The sequence below is a fragment of the Trachymyrmex cornetzi genome, unplaced genomic scaffold (assembly GCF_001594075.2).
Source record: "Trachymyrmex cornetzi isolate Tcor2-1 unplaced genomic scaffold, Tcor1.1 scaffold44, whole genome shotgun sequence".
NCBI lineage: Eukaryota > Metazoa > Arthropoda > Insecta > Hymenoptera > Formicidae > Trachymyrmex > Trachymyrmex cornetzi.
Window position 1 is genome coordinate 220,660 of NW_017299179.1, and position 19,152 is coordinate 239,811.

Below are 19,152 nucleotides of genomic sequence, written 5' to 3' on the forward strand. Positions count from 1 at the left end.
AAAGAGTTTGGAGAAATAAAAAATATATGTAAAAAAAGATAAAGATATGTTACGTACGTCAATTTTACAACTTTTTCTAACATGTTTATAATCATTTATATTTATAACATTTATATACATAACATCCGTTTATGATACCCTATAATTTCTACATACAATTTCAACATGCACGAAGATTACATTATGAGGAGTTATGAAACGAGATTTAATTCTTCGTAGACGCTTAAAAAGGAATCTAAACATTTCGGTGGGAAATTCAATTTCGCAAAATCATTTGTCGTTGTGAAAATTAAATAATTAGTCGTATCTCACTCTTCACATGTTAATTAACGAGTTAAAATTATTTTACAGATAGATAATTTTATGCGTATAATTTTTTATGCTTACAAAATAATAAATAATCATCGTGCTTACATGAGATATGTGATTCGAAGAATATTTTACGCATTTTTAATATTATGCCAAAACGTTTATATCAGTGCGCAACTTCGTAATAACAATTTGCGCGGCTTTCACTACATAATGTACTTACAAGGATATTGCTTAAGGAGTTCATACAGTAACATTGATAGTGTGCAAGCAAAAGTGGTACAAGGAGACACACAATATTGCATTACATCTATTATGTTGTTAACACGAATCCCAGCAGGCTACACAACCAATTCCTAAAGTAACAGTTATTTTAAAACATGCTTCTGCGCATAGAGCTCATTACGTAAATAAAATTGTTTTATGTGATAATACAATCAAACAAATTTGTATTTATACACAGATCGTTTTATAAAATTTGCAATGTATTTTGAGATTTTGCACTACGTGTAATACCTGTTTACCAAAATTCTGTGTCCAGTGCTTTATCTCATTACATAACAAATTATTTTTTTATAATTCGATGAATAAATGTAATATATCTAAATTTCTTAATAATATGTACATAAATAACAGTAACAAATATTCAGTTGAAGTTGACATTTTCATTTTAACGTTGAATGCTAAGTGGAATGCAACTTTAATAAAATATATGATTCCACAATTATATGTATATCTGTAACATGTAAACTATTTACATTCGTTGCTTAATGAAATAAACATGAATACATATATATATATATAGAAATAAAAAATAAAATAAAATTTGTGAAGAATATTTTTTGTTGAGAGATTACTATTATTAAAATTAACAGTTTTCTTTATTTTATAAAATTATTAACTTGTATAAGCATATATGATATAATACTTTATTTAAATAACGAATTGTATTGCTGAATCAAAGTTTCGAAATATTATACATACCTATATTCGATGTTTACGTTCCAAATTATACGGCATTTAAATTCTTTGATTCTGCCGTTGAGCTTAGTAAAATTTTACCAGTGACTATTATTCGTTGTGCAATTTGTTAATTTTTAATGAATATCTGATTAATTATTAGGCTACAATGGCTACTAAATTAGAATACATTAGCCAGCGAATAAATCCTGCATTCTTGAAATATTATATAAACACTCGTAATATAAAAACTTTTGCAAAAATCATAATTTAAAAATAATAATAAATATTTATTTTCACTAATATAGATTAACTTCGAGATTAACTTATGCATTGTATAACTGTCCGATCGCTCAATCATTCGCCGTTTTATTATACCTATTTGGTCCTTAAGAGCCGCTGGGTTTAGGAAATACTTGTAATTAGGATTGGTTGCATGTGGCAGGCGCCAACGATCTGCAACCGCGAGCTATCTGAGCGCGCCATCACTTTGAAAGCGATTGTTCTTCGAGGATTTCGTTAGCTCTCAGCTTGATCTCTTTCCAGGAATACTGTATATCTTTGCTTTCGCTAAATCGAGAACAGACGGCGAGTCGCAGGAAATACGTATCCTTTATTTTCGACGGGACGAGATGGATATTTCCTGCACCATTGATTCTCTTTAATAAGGCTTCATTGAGTTCGTTGGATCCCTGTAAATCATTATGGAATTAGTTTTTCTATTTCCATACTTTTTTTTTTATTGATGCAGATGATATTTTTGAGTCATTAATCGATGCTCGCTTCTACTAACAGATTTATTTTAATCTTGATTTTTATCTTTTTCTAGTTCTAAGAATTAGAAAGATAAAAGAAGGCAATGAGTAACTTAAACCGAGATTAAAATTAATCTACATTAGTGAAAATGAATATTTATCATTATTTTTAAATATAAGTAAAAAAGTACTTAGAGATTCTAAATCTTTTGTAAATATACTTTTAAAAATAATCGACTTACCTTCAATCGGAAACAAACCAGTCCCATCAGAACTTCGCCCACGATTTCGAAGCGAGGATCGGAAAGAACTAATGCTTCGAATTCATGTGCTTGAGCGACGTGCGACCTGATAAACTTTTGAAGGTTCTCGACTCCATAGAGTCTCAATACAAACCACAGTTTTAGAGATCGGAATCTGCGTCCAAGTGGAATCTGCCAATGCTGTAAAAGTACACTCATATCGATTAACGTCATCGTTTATAAATTATTTTTAAATTAATTTCATTAATTACATAATGTAAATGTATCCGATGATATTAACTTCATAGACTTTTAAAAGGCTCAATAGACTTTTAATATTATATAATTACCCTATAATCCGGTGCTGAACCTTGCATATCGTGCTTCAGGTACAAAGGATCAACGTTGAAGGCGTTTATGACGTATGTCGGATCCTTAAGCCACATGGCAGAGCAATCGAAATTAACCAACATCCATTTATGCGGATTGAAATTGAATGAATCTGCCAATTCGATACCTTTCATTAAATATCTAAATTCCGGGCAAATAAAAGAAGATCCTATAAACAAATGGATTTGTTTTAGCTCTGTTTTATGAATTACTGTTTGAAGAATCTATCATTATTTTTGTAAAATGAGAGAATTAATTTATACCTGCATAAGCGGCGTCCACATGCAACCAAATGCCTTCACGATTTGCTACAATGCCCATTTCATCGAGACGATCAAAGGCGCAATTAACAGTAGTACCCAAAGTAGCGACAGCCTATCAAAAAAGATTAATTTAGAATCTTTAAGTACTAAAATCAATATTAATTTCTTTTTTGTTATGTTACACTTTACGTTAATTATTTAGAATTATTGTATTAAATACATTAACAATTTTTTTTTTTGATATAACAAATATACATATTATATTATCTCACATATTGATATTGTATGCTGAATTTTATCTACGATTTTATCTTCTTTAAAGAAATAAAAGATAAAGTAATGAAATATTGGATCGACAGAGGAACATCGAATAAATTGAGCTTACATAAAATGGTATGAATCCTTGCTCTCTATCCTTCCTGATTGCTTCGGCAAATGTGTCGCCGCGCAGCTTATATTTTTCATCGACTTCCAATTGTCTGAACTTTACTCCACCGAGAAGTCCAGCGCGTTCAACCGAACTATGTGCTTGACCTGGAAAAAATACAATATTTCATCACGTATTTTGCGATTTACTTATAATTATTTGCTTTTTAAAAAATCTGCAATATTGTTTTGACATATTCTTCTATATTATTACGTTATTATCTGTAATTTATATAATGTGTCCCCTCCGATATTGAAGATTTATTTAAAATTATAACTTATACTTATATAAAATTATAATTATTTGAATTAAGAATCTCATAATGTTTATACATATGAGTTTATACAATCAGTAGGAGATAAATGCCTTTTAACAATCTAGTTGGATCTTAAGTAATTGTATATATAATTCTATGCGAATTTAAATCTTACATCTACTTTTTTAAATTGCGCGTCGAAATGACTTTTTGGTCTTGAAACGCAAACTTCACTGAACTACTGCAATAATATCATAAGCTAGCAATTTAACAATTCGATGCTGGTAAGCATCTTAAAATAATCTTAATAATGCTGAATGACAAATCTATGAATGAATTTATTGCGAAAAATGTTACCTCGACCAGGAATTTCTTATATTCCGTTCTAAGCTTTTAGACCAATGAGGTCTTAGTAATATTCTTCGCAATAACTGGCATATGTAGGAACAACATCTTATTTCGGGCAACATAAACAAACAATATTGAACTAAGACTCGTATAGGATCATACATGTGAACACAACCGAAATAAATGCCTTTTGTGTATTCACATGCATGTATACGTCCTATGAGATTCTTAGTTTAATATTGTTTATTTACATCGCCTGAAATAAGACGTTATTACATATACTAGTTATTGCGAAGAATATCACTAAGGCCTCGGTGATCTAAAGGCTTAAAACGCTCGTACGGAATGGAAGATGCAAATCCTGGTTCGCGCGCGCACGACCACGATAATATATTTCAAAATAAAATTATTTACAGATTATAACATACATTCGTCTATATATTATTATCTATAATTTATATAATGTCTTGATATTGAACATTTATTTAAAATTATAATAACTTGCAAAACTGTAAGATATATGCTACATAAATGGATATATAAATTCTATTAATTTTGACAAACATGTTAATTTTGTTTAACATATCGTTTTTCAACAATATTCGTAATCTCCTTTATGGATATTGAAAATTATCGACCTCATCTTCAGTCGCGGTAATTACCCAAAAAAGAGTAAAAAAAATTTCCATTCTTTTATAGAACAATAGCGGCGTTGATGATATTATTCCGTTCGATATTTCTAATCGGAAAAAAATTGTGGCCGCATTATTCGTCGTATCGGAGAAGAATTCTAGAAAATTTTTCTTTTTTTTCCATTTCGAATAAAGTACGACGAAATTATTATGGGCGCTGAGAATAGCAGAGAAAGTTTGGTCTGAAATATAACTGGAGCGGTTATTACGAGTTGCCATGACGACAAAGTGCTGCTTGATGAAGTGCCGTGAACCCCATACTCACCCTATCACTCCATCCCTCTCAACCCCTCTATTCACATGCCTTTGCAGTGATTGCCTGGTCACTGAAAGCGACCGGACACTTTTCAGCATTATATCTATACGCCCCGAGGTAATGCAATAAATGCGAATAAAAAATTGCCCTCTCCGATCAGTGATACATTGTCATAATTCTAACACTTTTGCGATTGTATAATATTGAAAAAAATTGTATAGAAATGGAGACACAATTAAAATAAAAAAATAATATTTTTTAAATCTTAAAAATATTTTACGATGATCGTTTAAATGTATAATACGTATATTATGAGATATTAATAATTTATTATTAGTTTTTTAACATACGTATTATTATGACAAACGAAAAGTATTATATGAGATGGATAACAGCATTATTTGAAAAAAAATTTTAATTATTACAAGATGTTTAAACAACAGCATTTAATATAAAATTCAATACTTTATTAGAGAATGTAACAAATACGTATTATACATTGATTATTATAACAACATTTTTTTTTAAATTTTCAAAATACTATTTTTATATTTTTTTCTATATATAAAGCTCAACTGCGACTGTCATGGTTCATGTATTTAATACTCATCGAGATATATGTCATAGTTCAAGTGTTTATTTAAAGTCATTGAACTATACGTGTCACACTTGACGCTCATTGTGCTGCTTATTTGCTCGATAAAGTTAGACAAGAATTGATCGATGAACAATTTATGCTACTCTAAATATAGCGTATAAATTTGTTTTTGACTGAAAATTCGAGTAAATAATTGTGCGTCTTTGTTTTGATCGCTTATAAATTTGTATCAGTGACAATTTCTGTAGCAATATTGCAATATACTCACAAGAACAGTATGCGACTAGTTTGCTGATGATCTCGTTTTCCGTCCAATCAGGATGCTGCTCTTTAACTTGCTGTATTTTTTTGGCCTTCGCTCCTAGTAACGCTACCAAAGTGGCTTCGCTAGCAGTGCCCTATAGATGAAAATTGTAGATAGCTTCCTTGTCTTCAGGAATGTCAGTCAGAAATGACTATCCTTTAGACTATCGAGATATCTTTTATAAATGTAACGCTATTTCTGAAATGTCATGTACCTGAATGACGCCACCGCCTTTCCCACCGCTACAGGCAAGAAATTCTTTCGGCAAGTTTAGCATTTTTCCTAGCCAATCCAGTACGATTACTTCTAATTCTGTACAAGCCGGACTCGCGATCTAGAATTCGGAATATTTGAAATAAAAAATTACTGAAAGAATAATGTATCTTCAATTGTCTAATTTTTGCGTTCATATGTTTCTTTGCTTTACATTATTTTCAATTTTTCGCGAAAATAATAACATATTGTATTTCAAAAGGAAATTTTATTTTTATTAGTTAATATTGCTTTCACTTTTTTCTATCTATTACAAGAAACAAATTTATTTTTAAAAGAGATATAAATAAGAATCTTATTGTGTGCAACGAACATTAAATGTGCGTGACACAATGTCATCAAAGCATGAACACGTGAAGCTTATAACAATTATTCGAGATGAATAAGGCAATCGCATTTTTCAACTGTATATTTTTTATACTTGCCCATGTGAATCCAATGCATGCAATAGCTCCGCTTAACATATCGGCCAGAATCGAAGGATACGATTGCGCAGTAGGAAAGTATGCGTGGAATTTTGGACTGTGCCAATGAGTAACCTAAATAATTTTATCTTAATTTAATTCTAAATTACTAGTGTATAGAAAATCGAGAGTATCGATAATGAGATACTCTATTTTTTAAATTTTAGTATCGTTACATTTCGTTTTGCGATATGTATGCGAGTTAGTCGTTATTGTAATTGTCTTAATGTATCGTTGATTTATGATAGTGACATTTAAAAATCACTTACTCCTGGCATTATTATTCTTTCAACATCGGCCATTATATCCTGCCATTGTTCAGGAGTTTGTGGTGCTTCGGATGGCAAGAGGGGTTTCATGTATCCCGGTTCCACCGTAGGCAATACCTTCCTGGAAATTTATGAAATTTCCATATATGAGATATACATATTTACATAAAAAATACAAAATAATATATAGAAAGAACGACTTTGCTGAAATAGATACATAAATATTTAGCTAAATAGATTTGAAAATAATTTTGTTGGACCGTCAATAATTACATAGAAATCTTAAGCATGCTAATCGAGCAATGCCACAAAAAGTTTGATTATTTTAGCAATCAGTTTGAGCGTGCTACATAATTATTTTGATGATTTGACAAAATTATTTTCAGATCCGTATCTAACAACATTTTTAGGTACTTCAGCAAAATCATTTTTTTTTCGTATAAGTAGATCATTATTTAATCTAGATTCATCATTAAGCGATTTCTTAATTACGCAGCGTGTTATCACTTACCTGTCTCTAATATTTTCCAAATAATTTGTAATGTATTCCGCCATTTCCTTGGCGTAATCCTTGAAGCTATCGGGATCCATAATTAGTCTTCTACCTGTAATATTAAGATGAGATTAATAACGGAGATGTAACAATCTATTTGCTGTTATGCATTAACAAATGGAGTAGGTGTGGTTCTCTAGTATCCTTTGTATATCAGATGCACGAGCGCTTTGAATCAATGTATGAAGGTTTCCATTTTTTTTTTTAAAGATTGAACGTTTATCGGGGAGCGTCTAGAAAATTATAGCGATTGTTTCCGCATGTTACGCGACAAGAACAGATGCAAATGAGTATCTTGCTCTATCAAGATGACCGTGACAATTTATAGAAAGCACGTGAAGCAGTTGTTTTGCTTCAAGGATATGTTAAGAAAAACAACGATTTCCGATAAAAAGAGAAAGTGACACTATGACGAGGAGTTAAAGCGCGAAAATTGCATTAGGATGATACTATCAAGAAGTTGCATAAGCACATGCGCTGCACATCATACTATCTTAGTAAATGGAACAGGGTCAAAATTATCTTAACAATTTATTACTTTATAATAATTTATATCTGTCAAATGTGAGATAAAAAATATTAATGTTGTCATTAATATAACGATGATAATATTTTTTAACATAGTTTCTTTCGTTAAATACAGTATGTTTCTTTGTATGTGATTAGCAATTCAATTAATAATTTTAATTACACACACACTGGTCGACTGGTTTACTAAAACACTTTTCTGTCTTTAAAAATTTGGCAAATAGATAAAATTGAAATTAACAAGAATAGTACTATAAGGATCATGTCAGATCAATTTAACTCACTATTTTAGGAGAGAATTAGGTCTGTATAGCTTCTTTTTTCGTTGCTTTATATACATAAGGTCATAACCGTAAATGTTCAATAAAGAAGTTGATTACTTAAATTTATCGTAGAACTTTTAAAAAAGATATAGCATTACTAATTGCGTCAAAATACATTTTACTTGTTTTCCAAGAAAAATTATGGCAAAAATGGGTATAACACATAAATACGTTTGGCCTTTTAAGCGAAATGTTTAATAAGTCTGCGTATCGAAAACTGGTGATTTAAAGCTAATGACGTAGGTCTTGAGAAACTCTATAGCCGGGAAGTGAGGGAGATGCATATGTGTCTATGTTACCAGTTAGAGTGTCCGCGAAATCGAGAGTGGAAAGAGAAGGACAGCGAGATCGCAAGAACGGTCGTGACGATCAGTAAAATCGCCTTCGCGTAGAGAAGTAAGAGTGAACTCGCCGTAATGACCATGACTCATTTTCATGGAGCTGGTTTTATTCGAATTGCTGTTTGCCGCCGCCTGTCTATCGCGTCAAAGCGCGATTTTGTCTGCTACGGTTTTTTACCTACTCATTGTGACGTACTCGCGAAATATTGCAACGGAAAAGATGGAAATTAAATTTTAATAATCAATTCTTGAGCGATGTTAGTGCAAATTTGCATGTAGTCAATAAGATATCTATGCAAATTTATCACACAGAATAATATTATTTTCGTTTCAAAATGTTGAATCGTTTCTTTTATATTCCTGCTAATAAGTATTTTAGTAATGAAATGAAAAGTAGGAGTCAATGTACTACTATTCTTTTTTTTTTTTTTTTTTTTCATTAAAGTACTTGTTAAAGAATATCATTACTGTAAAGAAGATATTTGAACTACAGAAATCTATGAATAATTAGAAAATTTATTTACATTCATATGAAATTAAAATAATTTTTACTCCAAATTAATAAAATTAAACTCGTTAATCAAGAACTTGTTCGTAATATTAATATTGTTAAAAACTGTAAGATATATGAAATTAATGTACGAATAATATTGTTGCATTTGTTACGAGAATACTTGAGAATAATAATTAAATATTCTAGAGAATAATAATTAAATACTTTGAAACATCTTGGAGGCACATGAGAAAAAGCAGGATAAAAAGATGAAATGTAGAGACTCGGTTCTCACGCGATAAAGGAAACTCCCGCGGTGGTCAGGGAATCCCCACTTGCTCTGATATCAGCGAATATTTCTCGAAAGGAAACTGCACGCGCTTTTCGCGTCAGTAATTAAAGATAATTACGAATCATCGAGCTGTTTTCTGATCGGGTTATCATAAAGCCATTACGATCTGTTTATTTGAGCTGGTGCAACGTTTTGCTAGATAGAATAATTCTTGCAAGATAATTCTACGCACGAGACAATAACACGTTGTAACTCGATCGTATCATATTTTATTTATAAAATATATTTGTTTGTATTCATTAACTTGTATATCTCGCGTCGTAATTTATTTAGAAATTCAAGATTTAATGCAAAAATGTTTGTGTGCTGTATTTTTTGAAATATGTAGGTATCATAATCATGACCAATCTGTTTCTTTAAATTCCAGAGATAGTTTAAGCTAAATGTCAAACTGGACACCACCTTTTAAGCAACACTCATTTTTTAAATAAAGTATTTAATATATTATTTAATTTGTTTAGTAATTAATTATTGAATAAGATTGCTATATTATAGCTTTTTTTATATTACTTTTATCCCTCACATTCGACATTATATCGTAATAGAATTGATAATTATACGATATCAAATTGTATTTATAATATTAATAATAAATTCTGATAAAAGAAAGATAGTAAATTATTTTATTAGGGTAACTCCGGTATATACGCCGCATCTATCAAAAACTTAATTTATTAAGTATTATTTACTATGTTTAAAATAAACGAACTATATCAGTAAAAACTTTGTACTGTCTACACTACTATGAAAAAAATATTAGAAATCCGAAATATTTAGTTTTCGTATTAAAAAATAAACTTTTTGAAATCTTGCATTTTTGCTATATATATGTAGATAATGGGTGGGGTATATGGCAAAAATGCAAGGGTTTCAACAAACTAAACAAAGAATACGAAAGCAAAGCACTTGTATTTTGCTCTCTATATATGCAACATGCTTTACTATTCCTCTACACGTATGTATCACGAAATAACCACTAGGTCTTTTACACGCCTTACAGTAATCATTTTATGTAGATTATAATTTATGATGATGCTACTTGTTACATACACAGTGACAAATCGATTCAACTCACAATAATTTCATTAATATTAACAGTAAGAAGCTGAAATTATAACTCAATACTAATATAACATAAAGACATGCAACAGAGTAGTTGCGAGAAAATTACCCTTACTCCTTCTATTTTTTCTGACTTCCGCGGCGTAAATCCCAGCGCGGCGTATATACCGGAGTTACCCTATTAATATATACAGCTTAACTATTGTTGATCTTTCGATTGATGGGCTTTCTTATAAAAAAGACACTAATATTAAAGCGAATAAAGAAAATCTCGTAAAAAAAAATATATAAATTTGTATTCAAATACACTGAATGAAACCAATCGAAATACTCGCGTTAAATTTATGCGGATCTCAAATATAGTACCCGCTATAAACGTTACTCTTATTCGTACAATTATTCAGACGGCAATTCCTATTTATAACACGTCAATATATTAAAAATAGTTCTCGCAAATATTAGATAATCTCAAAATACTATTCGATCTGTTCCTTAATTATCATTTTTGAAGAATGTGATTAATTTAACGTTAATGCGTTTAACTAGCTTTTCGATCAGACTATGTTGGGACAAAAGCTATAAACTAAGTTTAATAATTGATTTTGGACACTTTGTGCGCGTTTAGAGACCAACAAGTGCTATTAAAGTTCACTCCTTGACATCAATTATAGGACCTTCAAGAGCTTAAACAATCTTGGTTTCGAAATTATTATACTCAGCCTTTTATCAAACACATTAAAATATGTACTTATATTGAACATGAATTTATTATGTAAAGAAATTTTTTATAAATAATTTTGTTATACATTTAAAACGTTTATTATTTTTATCACACATTTTAATGCAGTTACGCATTACGTTCTATCATATAATTGAAGAATAATTGTAGAATATTTTCACGCTTATTCAAGTACGATGTTTTTTTTTTAAATTTTAACTTTACAAATAAATAAAAATTTTTTCATACTAATGTGTCGCAAAATTTGCGAATTAAAATATCACAGCAAGAAGATTCTTGATAAAATAAGTTATAAAAGTATTTGTCATTTGTTGTTTCGAACAGTATATTTTTTTGAGATAAAAATTACAAACTGGCTAATCATAGATTATGATTAAACGGTCCGTGAGTTGTTATAAATTACTGCGTTTTATGACTCAAGTACATTATCGTAAAAATCACCTTTGAAAATATGATATAGCAGATTTATTTAATAAAATTTTTTTTTCGTCAGCTTCTAAAGATTATCTAAAATACTATAAATGTACACTGAAAAAAAATATAGTCAATTTTAATAAATATTTTTAGTTGAATATACTGCCAACTAAATATTTATTAAATACAAAGATATATTTATTTAATACAAGAAATGTTAATTTAATTTAACAATAATTTTTTTACTAAACAAATATTTATTTGCCGTAAGTAAATGTTTAGTTGGCAGTATATATTGAACTAAATATTTATTAAAATTGACTATATTTTTTCTCAGTGTATGTACTTACAGTGCATATAACAATTTAGAATTTTATATTCTATCGTTGATTTTATGAGCATTAATATAAATATATACATCTATAGAATACTTCAGAAAAACAGAAATGTATTTTGTTTCTAGATGAAATTGAATTGATATTCGACTCACGTTTAAAGTAACTCGCGAACCTCGATAATCTGGTGATTTACTGAGCAACCCTTCTTGACAGCGACGATATCCACGTGCCCGAGATGATACCGCGAGCTAGTGGAGTGCGCACGACTGATGTTCCACGACGAATTGCCGCTCCATCCGCGTTTGTACCGCGCTTTATGCAACTCCCCACCTCTTCGTCGTTCACCAGAGGAACTGTTCGACCAATCACGATCATGTCGCATGTCGAGATTCGCTTGCCTCGTCCCGTCGCGAATTGTCAAGGATCGATAACGGATACGCAATCGATAACAGCTGGTCACTCGGTTAGCGGTGCGTAGGTGGTCGACGCGTTAATTTTTACTCTGGCTACGACAGGAAGTGCGATTTAATTTTACTTGCCTATTTGTGCGATTATCTGTTTGACGCTCTGGTAAATAAGTTGACCGTGTGTAATAATAAAAACAAAGATAAGTTTTTCTAAATATAATAGAAATCTGTTTTAAACCTTCAGTTTTACAATTTCGGACTTTATTTAACTTCACGCGAAGAATGTGTTATTGTATTATTTAATTACAAAAGGAACATGTTAAACTAATGGAATCATTACTAAAAATTACCTATAGCGTTAACAATTTGTCTATAATTATCTTTACTACAATATGTTCCAGAACCTAATTAAAACTTAATCATCGTCATTTTACTTGATGTATTAATTTATTGCTTCAGTGAGCTGTTGTTGAAACGTATTTTATAGTTCTTAATTAACGTCTTTCAAGGCAACGGTATCATTACGTTAAGGAGACGATATCGCGAAATTGAGAGGCGTAGGAGCAGCTGGAAGGCAAAATTAGAGCGCTGCCGTTAAAGCGACATCATTTGTAATTTCATTACAAGTGCAAAATCAAGGAAGCATTCAGACGGTAAATCGAATCATTTCAGATAAGCGTGATCCTAGTTTTCAATCACTTCCTGTTGCTTAATGCTCGCTGGCGTTGCTGACACGAGATCTTAGGCAACCTGATTGTGATCTAGATAGGAATCTTGGAAACAAAAATAGCTGTTCTTTCACAACAATGTGGTAGAAGGTTACTCATAAAAATTAAAAATAAAAAAAATTCTACGCTCGAATTCTATTTACGGTTTCCTTTACTTCGTTATTTCTTGTTGGTACGAAAATTATTTTGATCGAAGAAAAGACATTTTTTTGTGGACTGTTCTTTTAATATGCTGCTAAAATGTCATCTTAAAAGTTCCAAATTTACGCCTAAAAAGTCAATAAAATAGAAAAAAATAATTAGCAAACTTTTTACACTTAAATTGTCTCGTTCTTCCTATAAATTGTCTTGTAGATACATATACTTACATGAATATTGAAACCTTTTATACAATTGAATTGCAATTAAAATTGAGATAACATCATGAATAATATACGAGAACTACTGCTTGTGTAATTTCCCAGTGATTTAAGATTTTATCGTAGGATTGGGCGGTAAATCCCCCTGAACAGAAAATATTAAGTCACTTGGTATGCAGGAATAGAGTCGATAATAATCTTGAAACGGCTCTGCATAAGAACGCAAAGAAAGTAGGAATGTGTGCTCGAGAAAAGTTATTTCCCTCCACTCAAAGAACAGAAAAGAGAGATGAAGTCGCATTGAGAGCAGTCGACTTTCCGAGGACTCTCGGAAAGACTTCGGTCGGACTTCCCTCTTTAACCTGCCGTATGCCACCGCCGCCTCCTTCACTCTTTTTTCTCCTTCTATTTTATTACCGTACTCCTTACACGATGAAAGAAGTCGAACGGAAACAGATATACGTACTTTTCCCCAATGCATTGTGCCGTCGTCATGACTACCCGTTAGATTGACTCGGAGTAATCACCAGGACTTTCCAAGAATGTGTCGCGAGTCATATTGGGCCACTCTCGTACGCGTCAGAGATTTAACTTCTCCGTGGAGTTGTATCTCTGACGTCAGGAGCTGCTTAAAGAAAGTATAATTTGTTGCAGATAGCACGAAGAAAGACGTTAGTTCCTTTCAGGGCGATCAATTTCTCAAAAATTAACTTGGTTTTTACGTGCTGATGTTTCTATAGGATAATTCTACTTTTCCAAATAGTACCATCACATAAATAAAAAGAAGTAAATGAGTATTTTTTTAATGGAAAATTTATAGACAAAGATTGTCTTTATAGATAAAGATTGTCTCTAAAACAAATTATTTTAGAAAGAATTAGTTATTAAATTTTATCCAGATTTAGAATTTTTTTCATAGGAAATAATAGCTTCCATTTTCCAATGTTAATGATAATGTCATCACTCTTTCTAATGTCATCACTGTTATCCGCGTTTACGTAGCGAAATTGTCAACCGCATAAGGAGCGGACAAAAGAGAGGGCAGGTTGAAGAGACAGCAATTTCCTGGTGCTCTTTACCTAGTTGAGTACCACCTCTGTCCGAAGTTATTCAACCATTCCATGTCTGTGGAAACGACGAGCTTTAACATTGAATCCTCAGTTATTGTCAGAATCGTAATATGACTACTTTGCTACTTATTTATGGATCTGCACGTTACATTTTTCCATTTTTAATGTTTTTGAAGATAAAATACGAAACGATTTGCTACGGGTATGATTTATAGAAGAAATTTTTCTTTTGAATTGCGTGATAAGTACTTTGATGTGATTCAGAACTCCGTGTTGCCCGCGTTAATGGAATACTCTTGTCCACATCTCCTTTCTTTTCAAACTCTCGATTGATTTATTTTCGTCTGATCATCTTCATTCTTCATTTGAAGAAGAAATCGCTAATTTCTTCCGAGTAAGTATATAATAATCCATTTACATACTTCAAAAGTTACCCAAGTAGCACACAGCGCTTACAAAGCGTTAACAAAATGCTAAAAAAGCACATATAGATAAGTCATTTTATATGTTTATCACTCATTTTGGAGATTGTTCATATTTTACATAAATTAAGTGAACATAAATTGTAATATCGAATATAACACATATACGCACGCACGCACGTAGTCACAGAGTAAATATAAAATTCCATGATGACATTTTTGTACATTCGATACATCATATGTATAACAATATTTATCCTGCTATTATTATTCTATGGTCTATCACTTTAATGAAAAGTAGTCGTTTTTCTCCGCAATAGCTACCACTTTCATCTAATAGCTGGATTTATCCTTTCCGAAACAATGGTACTCGCTTTCATACATAATGCATTGCATTTAGTGATAGCAGTTGCTAAGAAAACAAATGGTGTTGAATAATAAAGTCGACTTCTTATATACTGAATTCCGAGTTGAAAACATTGATATCGTTGAAAGAAGAAAGATTATAAAAAAATTATAATTAGAAAATTTAGTTCATATTGATCGCATTTATGTTTTACTATTAAGTAAGATAAAACATATTTAAAAAATTTGTAAGCTATTTATCTGATATTTTTAAAAATTATAAATTATTATCTATTAATTATTAATAAGGATTTTAATGAGGATTAATATTTATCTTAGATACTAAATTAAAGTTTATTTAGGCCAAAGAAATAATGTGCATAATATTCAATGTTCAAAATATTGAATTTTAATCATCAGTCTTGCGAAGAACTAGATAAACGAATTAACTTTATATTAATAAATTTGATAATTAAAAAATTTAATTTCTTGTTCTAATAACAAAAATAATTTCTAACACAACGGTGAAATTATTAAACCATCAATATGATTAATTTAATTAATAATTAATGTTAAATTTATTTAATTTAATTAAAAATATTAAAAAATTTTTGTAAAAAATTAAATTTTCTGCGAAACAGATGCATGAACGTCTTGATGTTTGCAGCGTAACAGGATAATTTTATAACCTAAGCATTCGATGTGTGGACATTGAGATAATAGTGTAATGATAAATTAACAGTTCGAGCGAGAATACTCTGTATCGACATTTAATGTTGATGAAAAAATCTGCGAAGATAAATATATCAAATATTCATGCATGTGTCGCCGATGTTAAAAATGAAATATTAACCAAAAATCGCCGCATTTAATCTTATCAAAAACTGCATAACTTTGTAAAGTCATCGTTTTTTTACAACACTGTTCTCATCACGATGCGAGGTTTGTTGTAATAAAATAATTCAGTAATGTGAGACAACCTATAACATCTAATATCTTGAAAGACAATCTGTGATGATATCGTTTATCTTGTTCATTTATTTCATATTAATTAATGCATGTTAGAATATTTCTTTATTTTATAATGTTGGATTACAATAAGCAAATTAATTAAATATAGAAACTTTAAAATAAAAATGGGTAGAAATTGGTTTTTTTTTAAAACAGGCTTTCTAATTACTTAAATATATTTTTCTTAAAAGTATTTCTTTTAGGTTTAGTTGATCAATCTTGCGATTTTGATGTGAAATCTTAGTAAAAAAAATCGTCACGCACCAAGAGCACACAAACGAAATTTTTTTAGAAGGCTTGAAAAAGATTGTTGTGTGTTAACGTAAGATGGAAACTGTGAAATACTATGCGAATTTCATAGATCCTCACTGGATTACCGTAGTAGCAACTGGCTTATATACTCATTTGCGACAAATCTGCATAATTGGTCTGTGTTTTGAGGAGGAGAATACTTTGCCTTTTGATCCATCATACGCATCGGTACTATTTGTGTTCTCAGTTTTGTGCCTATTAGCAGAATACAGACTATGGCCTATAACTCTTAAAGAACCACCAATCCAGCTATTATATATTTACGAAGTGAGTTTTGGAGCCATCATTTACAGATTTCTTTATATATATATGAAACTGATTTTAACATAATATTTTCATACAATATCTTTTCGGCTAAATAATATAGATGCATAAAGTTATCGAATTAAGATAATTATTGAATAAAAAATTTTTTTATTTTAAGAATTTTTTATAATTGGTATGGGCAAGGTAATATCAAATTTAACATTACTTCTGATTCGGAGTTGATTTTACTGTGTAGATGTTAATAGCTGCATTGAGCACGAATTTAGCAATTCAAATGGTATGGATACCAATGATGCATACAATTTACTGTCTAACTCAGGAATCTAGTAAGTGGGTATGTATATATATATAGCATTTACTAATTAAAAATATAATACGCTATCATTATATTTTTAATTCATTTTATTTTGCTTAATTTTTTAACTCAGGTTTTTTTAAAAATAAAAAATTATTACTGATAAATTTTGTTCATGAAATTATATGAAATTTTTGCCACGCGAGAAACGGAATTTTCGGTGGATGGAAGTTTTAAATTTTGAAATATTCTTGTTTCATTTTAGTTGGTATGGTTGAATAGTACTATGGGTCTGGATAGCTATTCTTGGTTAACTTTCTTTGCGGATTACATGGCTAGAGACTATGCAGCCACGTACATGGCATTTTGCATGTCATTATTGTCGTTTGTGTGGATGCTAGACGCCACCGAATCACTGGACACGTTTCTGGATACGTGGAGCAAGTAGTGAATTCTGAAAACTTCAAATCTTACCCACAAAATTGTCCGACATGTAATAAAATTACAAAGCAGTTTATCAACTTGTAAATATATACAGTTCCTGATAAAGAGAAATTTCAAATTCAATTTTGTTAAATTTAACAAAATGTAAATCTTTAATTTATGATATGAATTTATTTTATTGTAATTCTTCATCACACAACATTTTATTTTATTTAAATAATCTTTGTTTTTTAAATATTAGTTATAAACTTTGAAATGTTTGTTAAAGGTTGAAGTATTTTAATTTAATGTCTTTACATAAAATCAGAATTAATATAATCTTCAATTACATTCTAACAATATAACTTAATTATAATCTAATAATAATTCCTTTTTTGCTTTTTACAAGACGTGTACAGTTCGCGAATGCAGGACATCCCAAACGCAAAAAGGTTACCTTCAGCAATCCTGAAGTGACTCAGTCATTCTTTTATAGATTCTGTCAGATGAATCCTTTTACAATAAATTTTCAAAATCATAATTTTTTCTAATCTGTTACATTTTTATTGTATATGTCCTAAATTAATAAATATCTTGTAATATTTTATAAAGTTATTATTGCGTTAATCATCCGCGTTGCATTATATAAATATTTACAAAAATGTAAATTCTGTTATTTTATTAATTTAACTTTGTAAAGAAATGGAATTTATTGACAAATTATACTGCGAATTTAAAGTATGGTTTCATGAGTTTATTATTTCGTAACTCTATTGCATTATATTGATGCTTTTTTGGACAAATATATCTATTAAACACAAACTTAAATTTTGATAAAATTATTTTGAAACTGTTCATATTTAATCTTATAAACTAGAAATTATTAAATGTTATTAAACTAACTTCATTGTAAATATCAAGGTTTTTCTCTTTTTTCATAATTGGCGATAATCTATAAATCAAATCTGAATGGCTAAATTGCGATTATTCAGTCTTGCTATCAAAAATGACACGATTATCATGTACGATATGGGCATTAGTGCTCAACAGTTTAAAAATATCAATTTTTCAAACATGTTTCGCTAACGCTTTGGAAGACGAATTTGGTTATCCTCTGATATCAAGTCCACCAATTACTTCTTTTTTAATTGCTACAAGTGTCTACATTATCATCGTCAATTCCACGTTATTCCCAAAATCTTTCCGAGAACCGAAACCTATTTTTATGTGTTTATATGAGGTTAGTGTATAGCTGAATATTTTTTTTTTATTTGAAAGTTAGCAGCTTTTTTCTTTTGTATTTCTATATTACTATCTTTTCTCTTTCTTCCTCTTTATTTTTGATTGCAGTTTTTAGCAACTGCGTTCTTCCTAGAATTTGCAATTGCATGTATATGGACGCCAATAGACGTATTCATCTTAAGCACACTGCCAAAGAAAATTTATCCCGTAACTCAACACAATTTATTAATTAATCTATTTTAATTTCAATATTATAATAGCATATTCAAATCATTCTAATCATTAACTATTTTATATCAATATTTATATTTACTGGAAAATA

The 19,152-nt window shown here is 30.0% G+C and overlaps 2 protein-coding genes across 5 annotated transcripts; one reads left to right on the forward strand and one right to left on the reverse strand.

Annotated features, from left to right (window-relative positions):
* Positions 1 to 1,326: 1,326 nt before the first annotated feature.
* Positions 1,327 to 12,178, reverse strand: LOC108764572 (aromatic-L-amino-acid decarboxylase). 4 transcript variants are annotated; one of them, XR_001940288.1, is made up of 13 exons: positions 12,102 to 12,158; positions 10,128 to 10,130; positions 7,318 to 7,411; positions 6,807 to 6,927; positions 6,499 to 6,612; positions 6,015 to 6,134; positions 5,765 to 5,894; positions 3,305 to 3,453; positions 2,920 to 3,031; positions 2,617 to 2,825; positions 2,267 to 2,467; positions 1,648 to 1,961; positions 1,327 to 1,344 (listed from the first exon to the last, which is right to left on the reverse strand). XR_001940288.1 is itself a non-coding variant. In XM_018512855.1 (12 exons), exons 3-12 carry the CDS (start codon positions 7,395 to 7,397, stop codon positions 1,755 to 1,757), a joined length of 1,443 nt encoding a protein of 480 aa, XP_018368357.1. In that variant the 5' UTR covers positions 7,398 to 7,411; positions 10,128 to 10,130; positions 12,102 to 12,158; the 3' UTR covers positions 1,567 to 1,754. The 4 variants fall into 4 exon arrangements, 3 of the variants coding, with proteins under 3 accessions (XP_018368357.1, XP_018368360.1, XP_018368359.1); XM_018512855.1 differs by lacking the exon at positions 1,327 to 1,344 and having other exon boundaries at positions 1,567 to 1,961; XM_018512858.1 differs by lacking the exons at positions 1,327 to 1,344; positions 10,128 to 10,130 and adding an exon at positions 9,040 to 9,043 and having other exon boundaries at positions 1,567 to 1,961; positions 12,100 to 12,115.
* Positions 12,179 to 15,948: 3,770 nt separating this feature from the next.
* Positions 15,949 to 18,124, forward strand: LOC108764594 (uncharacterized). Its single transcript, XM_018512901.1, has 5 exons — positions 15,949 to 16,222; positions 16,495 to 16,870; positions 17,106 to 17,204; positions 17,431 to 17,658; positions 17,998 to 18,124. Exons 2-4 carry the CDS (start codon positions 16,619 to 16,621, stop codon positions 17,611 to 17,613), a joined length of 534 nt encoding a protein of 177 aa, XP_018368403.1. The 5' UTR covers positions 15,949 to 16,222; positions 16,495 to 16,618; the 3' UTR covers positions 17,614 to 17,658; positions 17,998 to 18,124.
* Positions 18,125 to 19,152: the final 1,028 nt, after the last annotated feature.

What these genes read in the sequence shown, in the direction of transcription:
- LOC108764594 (XM_018512901.1), top strand. Translation starts at nt 16,619, where the DNA reads ATGGAAACTGTGAAATACTATGCGAATTTCATAGATCCTCACTGGATT. An exon ending in AGCTATTATATATTTACGAA is followed by an intron (nt 16,871 to 17,105) that starts GTGAGTTTTGGA and finishes TTTACTGTGTAG; the next exon opens with ATGTTAATAGCTGCATTGAG. An exon ending in CTCAGGAATCTAGTAAGTGG is followed by an intron (nt 17,205 to 17,430) that starts GTATGTATATAT and finishes GTTTCATTTTAG; the next exon opens with TTGGTATGGTTGAATAGTAC.
- LOC108764572 (XM_018512857.1), bottom strand. Translation starts at nt 7,397, where the DNA reads ATGGATCCCGATAGCTTCAAGGATTACGCCAAGGAAATGGCGGAATAC. An exon ending in AAAGAATAATAATGCCAGGA is followed by an intron (nt 6,613 to 6,806) that starts GTAAGTGATTTT and finishes AAAATTATTTAG; the next exon opens with GTTACTCATTGGCACAGTCC. An exon ending in GTTCAGCACCGGATTATAGG is followed by an intron (nt 2,468 to 2,616) that starts GTAATTATATAA and finishes GTACTTTTACAG; the next exon opens with CATTGGCAGATTCCACTTGG.